Source organism: Lactuca sativa, chromosome 5 (genome assembly GCF_002870075.4).
Source record: "Lactuca sativa cultivar Salinas chromosome 5, Lsat_Salinas_v11, whole genome shotgun sequence".
Lineage (NCBI taxonomy): Eukaryota > Viridiplantae > Streptophyta > Magnoliopsida > Asterales > Asteraceae > Lactuca > Lactuca sativa.
In genome coordinates this window covers 55,445,898-55,452,544 of record NC_056627.2, presented here as the reverse complement: position 1 = coordinate 55,452,544, position 6,647 = coordinate 55,445,898, and the positions used below count along the sequence as shown (strand labels likewise).

Sequence of the window (6,647 nt, the reverse complement as noted above, 5' to 3'; positions counted from 1 at the left end):
TTGAGTGGTAAGGGATGTAGTAACAAAGGGAACAGAAAGTGGAACAGTCTGTTGCGGTGATGGGGATGGAGTTGGAACTCTGTTGTGATTTGGAGATTCTGGTGGAGTAGGAGATCGTGGAGGAGTGGGCTCTCGGGGTGAGACATGACGAACCTATTCTTCCTCACTTTGCTCGTCCGCATTATCTGTGCTTGGAGGAGTCTTCCCTCTAGGTCTGCGAGCGATCTTCTTTATCTTTTTCGGTTTCGGTTGAGAAGTATCGCCTTCACTAGACTTGCATTTAGAGGACTTGGACTTACGTTCCTCAGGATCCTCTTTCTTTGAAACCCTCCTTCCTCTGTTGATAGGCTTTTCTAGTGCGTCCAAAGCTGCTTGCTGCTCCGGAGACAGAACTCTCGGTCCGATAGGAGGAAGTTTCCTATAGTCGGCCAAGACATTGCTCTTTTCTACAACACCACGATACATGGTTTCAGGAATCATTCCATAATGAGGAAACTTGAGCGGATCAGAAAGAATGATCTTCTTTGTATGGAATGTGGAAATAGAAGCAAGTAGAGAATCCTGCATGATCGGAATCTCTAAAGAATTGATTGCCTTCCTTGTAATCAGGGTCCAAAAACGCCCACATGAAACTTCAGAATGCCGTGTCGATGTATTGAGACTCTGCACCACCTGAGACCAGATTATAGAGCCATAATCAAGATTGATCCCGTTGTAGAGTCCGTAAAGAATGGCAAGAAAACCCTTGCTTGTCGTATCGGAACCACCACATCGTTCTGCTAAACCCTTAATCAGTAGAGTGAGCAAGCCATTCCAATGAAAGGGTAAACAAGATTTCTTCACTTTGGTAATGGTAGTTAGCACATCGGTATACCCCATCTCGTACATCATTGAAAATAGCTGAGATGTGGTGATGAAGTCTGGCGAGATGACAGAAGAATCTACTGCAAGATTCAAAATCGAACAGAACTTCAACTTTGAAACGGAAGCCTTCTTGTCATGGATGGTAAAATAGAGACGATGTTTGTTTTTGTCGTAAGTCGTCGTGGAATAAACCTGTGATAACAGCGACATTGGGACTGCTTCAACCTGGGTTAAGGCTAAAACCAGGGGGAATATTTTAAACATTCCACAACCTGTAGCATATATGAGTCATATAAGAACGGATTAAGTTCAATGATCATATTTTGGTTAGGTCTATTGGTGAGCAAGGATGATGATGCCGTGTGTTCATGTACTAAAGAGGAAGTCACCATTGATGAATGAAGGAGATGATGAACACTATTTACTCGTCGTTCGAGAGACTTGAATGCTGGTAAGTTTGAGAGAATTGAATGCTAGTAAAAGACAAATAAGATGTTCAACCCTTTATATACCATTGCCTGGAGAGAGAAAATCGTGATGATTATGATGAGATCACTAAACGTCGCATGAAAAATCACGATGTGACAGGGTGGTTACTCCCAGATATACGTCAGCACGCATGGCTTTAGAAACCGTTCAAATTCACGCGCCTTAACCTTATCTTCAATCGGCGTTTAAAATTCCATAGTAGCCCCTCGTTTGGTTACAATTAATAACCCAAAACTCAAACCAAACAATAACCAGAATGTTGGAAAATAAAAATTTCCGTGCATAAGTGTGACAAAGATAAAGAAAGAAATCAAATGTGTATGGGATGTGAGTGATGTCTAATAATTAGATAGAAAGCAGAGGATTCCGGGCAAGAATCACTTCCTTCAAAGTCAAGAGAGAGTTGAAGTGCTTGTGTGGTTTCCCGAAAAATACGATCAACTGTTTGTTAATAAACATTGAAAGGCTTCTTGTAATCATAGGCTTAGGGTAGCTTATCTTCAACCGAACTTCGAGTTTCAACATAAAACCGAACGTTGGAAGAAGTACCTGTGAGACCGATGTGGTCTGTAGAACAGGTAGGTGGGTTTTATTGTTTTAGTGACTATAGAGAAATCAGAAATCTCCAAAAAAAAAAAAAAACTGGATCTCTTTGGGAAGAAATGCCTTGGTAGTAGACAATTTCATAAAAGATCACACAAAAATAAAAAGAGAGATTTCTTCAGGTAACCAGTAAGTTCTTGAATATATAATTCACCGTCAATTCATTTTTGGTGTTGGATATTGGGTTTCACTCAGCACGTGGTAAACGTATCTAAGATCACAAACACAGATGTTGTGTAACCATAAACCTCAGTGGTAAAGACCGAGAGTCTCAAGGGTTATGTTGGTGAACCGAAAGTAGATGGAGAATATAAGGAGGTGGCTAAAGAACCGAATGTACCTTCTGCTAGATAATCATGACAAAGCTGAGAAACTCTTTACTCACATGAGAAGAGTAAGGTAGCTCTAGACTGAGTAATATAAATTAGCCTGATTTGGAAGAAACGATGGGTGTTAATCGAATCATTAAGGCCTACTCAAGATCATAGAGACTTAAGACAACATGCAGCAGCATGCTTCTAGGGACCCTTAACAAGTTCATTTTGAAATAGAATCGTACCTTCCTTAGATCCACAGTCGATTGTATGGGTATTCAAATCACCTATGAAAAGTAAAGAAACGCACCAAATAGGCCAAACAGACAAACATACGAGACAAATAAAAATAAAAAAATAAAACAAAAAGATAAAATATTTTTGGAATTTCGAAATTTTCTGAAAAAGAATAAAAACTGAAAAATAAAATATTTTTGTAATTTTTAGATTTTCTGGAAAAGAATAAAAACAGAAAGATAAAATATTTTTGTAATTTCGAAATTTTCTGAAAAAGAATAAAAACAGAAAGATAAAATATTTTTGTAATTTTGAGATTTTCTGAAAAAGAATAAAAACAGAAAGATAAAATAATTAAGTTCAAATCAAAAGAGAGATATGCACATAGTATAGAACCGAAACCTTATTTTAACTAAGTGAAGTGAAATAGACCGAGCGTTCGGTTCATTTCGGTTCCAGAAAATTACGGAGTCGAGATAGACCGAGCGGTCTGTCCATTTCAGTTCCCTAAAAGTCTAGAGCCAAAATAGACCGAGCGGTCTGTCCATTTCGGTTGTCTAATTTTAATGAGAGTTTTAAGGATTCGGTACCGACTCTCCTTCCATCATGCCCAAGCCTTGTAAGATTTTGTTAAAGGTTGCTTCTGGTAAGGCTTTAGTAAAGATGTCAGCCAGTTAATCAGCAGATCGTACAAAGTGTACTTCCACGTTCCCATCTTCTACATGATCCTTGATGAAATGATAACGAAGTGCAATATGCTTGGTTTTTTAGTGTTTCACTGGATTATGACAAATCCTAATTGCACTTTCATAGTCGCAATAGAGAGGAATCTTCTTCATACTTATCCCATAATCTCTTAGTTGACTTTGAATCCAAACCACTTGGGACGTGCACGATGCTGCAGCAATATATTCAGCTTCGGCTGTGGATAACGAAACACAGGTCAGTTTCTTGGACTGCCAACTAACAAGTTTTCCATCAAGAAATTGGCATCCACCTGTAGTACTCTTTCTGTCCAGTCCACATCCTCCTAGATTAGCATCAGAGAAGGCTTGGATGAAGAATCCAGATCTTGCAGGATACCAGAGACCGAGAGATGAAGTTTTCTTCAGATATCGAAAAATGTTCTTCACAGCAAGCATGTGAGGTTCTCTTGGATTGGCTTGAAACCTGGCACAGTAACAAACAGAAAACATAATATCTGGCCTACTAGCTGTTAGATACATAAGGGACCCCGATCATTTGACGATAGAGTGTTATATACACAGCCGGTTTCTCCAAAGATTGGGTTAGCTTAGTGCCAAATGCCATAGGAACCTTCACTTTTGAGTCACCCTTCATTCCAAATTTTATCAGTAAGTTCTTTTTGTATGCTTCCTGGTTTATAAAGATACCTTCTGGTCCCTGTCTTATATTCAAACCAAGGAAAAAGTTAATTGGACCCGTTGTGCTCATTTCAAATTTAGTCTCCATCAACTTCCTGAATTCAGCTGTTAAGCTAGTATTCGTGGAGCCGAAGATGATATCATCAACATAAATCTGAACAATCATCAAATGTTCTCCTTCCTTCTTACGAAAGAAGGTTGGGTCAACCGAACCTTGTTTAAATTTTGACATTTTCAAGAAGCGAGTTAGCGTTGCATACCAGGCTCTCGGTGCTTGTTTTAGCCCATAGACAGCTTTATCCAGCACATAGCAGTGATCATGGTATTTTTCATTCACAAAACCAAGCGGTTGCTCAACATAAACGGTTTCTTCTAATTCTCCATTCAAGAAAGCACATTTGACATCCATTTGGAAAACTTCGAAGTTCTTGTGAGCAGCATATGCAAGAAAGATTCTGACAGATTCTAACCTTGCCACTGGAGCAAAGGTTTCTTCATAATCTATCCCTTCTTCTTGACAATATCCTTTGACAACCAACCGAGCCTTGTTACGAATGACATTCCCTTCTTTGTCTAGCTTATTTCTAAACACCCTTTTCAGGCCGACAACAGAAGCATCTTTCGGTGTAGGAATCAACCTCCAAACTTTGTTGCGTTCGAACTCATGGAGCTCATCCTGCATTGGTTGAACCCATTCTGAATGATCAAGTGCATCATTTACAGTTTTCGGCTCAATTTTGGAAATAAACGAATTGAACATACAAAATTCCACTTTAGAGAAAAATGTAGTTTGTTTCGCCTTCAGTTGAGATCAAGTAAGAACACTTTCTGAGGTTTCACCAATAATTTGTTCTTTGGGATGGTCTTTTGTCCATTTTACTAATGGAGGATAGCTTGGATCATATTCTGGATTCAATTCAGCTTCTACTTCCATATCAACATCTGACAGATCACCCTCACCTTCATCAGTAGAACTATCACTTTCTTTCTCCTTCTCCCCCTCGACCGGCGAAGTGAAATCTCTGTCAGTATCAGAGTCTGCATTTTTGGTGGAAGTTGGTTTCTCCCCCTCGATTTGACTGTCACTTGGTTGTTTTGGATCAATGTTTGCCCTATTAGTCGAACCTGTAGATGTAGGGGGTGAACTTGAATTCTCCCCCTCAACAGAAACTTCGGCTGTCTTAGAAGTGGTAGTGCTCTCCCCCTGGAATGTTGAATCTTTGTTTGGAGATCCTGTTGAGGACTTAGTACTTGGTGGTTCGTTTTCCATCTCTTTAGTAGCTTCGTCTACAACCTTCTTGAGATTATCGAGTTTGTTATCTGCTGCCGTTGCCTCTGAATGAATTGCCTTTTCTGGTTCATCGAATAGCCGAATGTATTCCTCAAACAGGTTGGATATGGGAACCAAGACCTATCCAGATTCAGGGAATATGTCTCCTAAGGCACTTTCAATCCTTTGAACTTTCTGCATATAATTGTCATCAAAGGTGACATAATAAGTCTCTTCAATTGTTTTGGAACGCTTATTCAACACCCTATATGCTTTTGATGACAGAGAGTAACCCAGAAATATGCCCTCATCGGCTTTAACATCAAACTTATTTCGGTTCTCTTTAGAATTAAAAATGAAGCACCTTGACCCGAAGATATGGAAAAATTTGACATTCGTCTTCCTATTGTTGATGATCTCATAAAGAGTTATGGAGAATCTCTTGTAGAGCAAGGACTGATTCTGAGTATCGCATGCAGCGGCAATTGCATCAGCCCAGAAGTATAAACGTAGGGAAGCGAAACTTAGCATGGTTCTGGCTGCTTCACATAACGAGCGGTTTCGTCTTTCAACAATCCCATTCTGCTGTGGTGTATAAGGGGCCGAAAAATTGTGAGTTATCCCCTTATCAGCCAGAAAATCTTCAAAATCCTTGTTTTTGAATTCTAGACCATTGTCACTTCTGATGTTTCTGACCGTCTTCTTTAGTTGTACTTCTCTTTGCTTGATGAATGCCTTCAGCTTGGGAGTAGCATCTGATTTCTGCTTAAGAAAGAAAACCCAAGTGAAGCGTGAAAAATCATCTACAGTTACTAGAATGTACTTACTTCTACCGATACTCTCTATAGCAGAAGGTCCACATAAATCAATGTGTAACAGTTCAAGTGCTTCCACTATCTTAGTATTGATGTGTGTAGGGTGGCTTCTTCTGCTCTGTTTACCCATCTCACATGCTGCACATAAATGCTCCTTTTCGAACTTGAGAAGAGGAAGACCTCGAACGTGATCACCAATCACTAATTTGTTGATATCTTTGAAATTCAGGTGTGATAGACGTTGATGCCATAACCAAATTTCATCGGTGTTTGCCTTTGATAGCAGACAGATAGCTGGTGTCCCTCGAATTCAGTTAAGATTCAGAGGGTACATTTCTCCCTTTCGTGCAGATTTCAGCAGTACCTTCTTGGATTGTTTTTCCACTATCTCAGACCCCTCATCATCGAATAATACCTTTAAACCCGTGCCTACAACTAATTGTGACACGCTGAAGTGATTGTGTTGTAATCCTTCTACATAAGCCACCTTTCTAATCGAGAAGTATCCATTAGTTATCATGTCGTATCCTTTGATTGTTCCATAGGAATTGTTTCCTAACTTACAGACCCACCATCTTTCAGAGACCGAAACTCTCTTAGCTCCTCATTCCTCCCTGTCATGTGACGCGAGCAGCCACTGTCTATATACCATTCGTCGTCAAACTTCTCG

The 6,647-nt window shown here is 39.6% G+C and overlaps 1 protein-coding gene across 1 annotated transcript; it reads right to left on the bottom strand.

The window, feature by feature from the left end:
* Positions 1 to 4,703: 4,703 nt before the first annotated feature.
* Positions 4,704 to 6,107, bottom strand: LOC128134121 (uncharacterized). Its single transcript, XM_052771562.1, has 2 exons — positions 5,859 to 6,107; positions 4,704 to 5,303 (listed from the first exon to the last, which is right to left on the bottom strand). The coding sequence occupies exons 1-2, from the start codon at positions 6,105 to 6,107 to the stop codon at positions 4,704 to 4,706; spliced, it is 849 nt and encodes a 282-aa protein (XP_052627522.1).
* Positions 6,108 to 6,647: the final 540 nt, after the last annotated feature.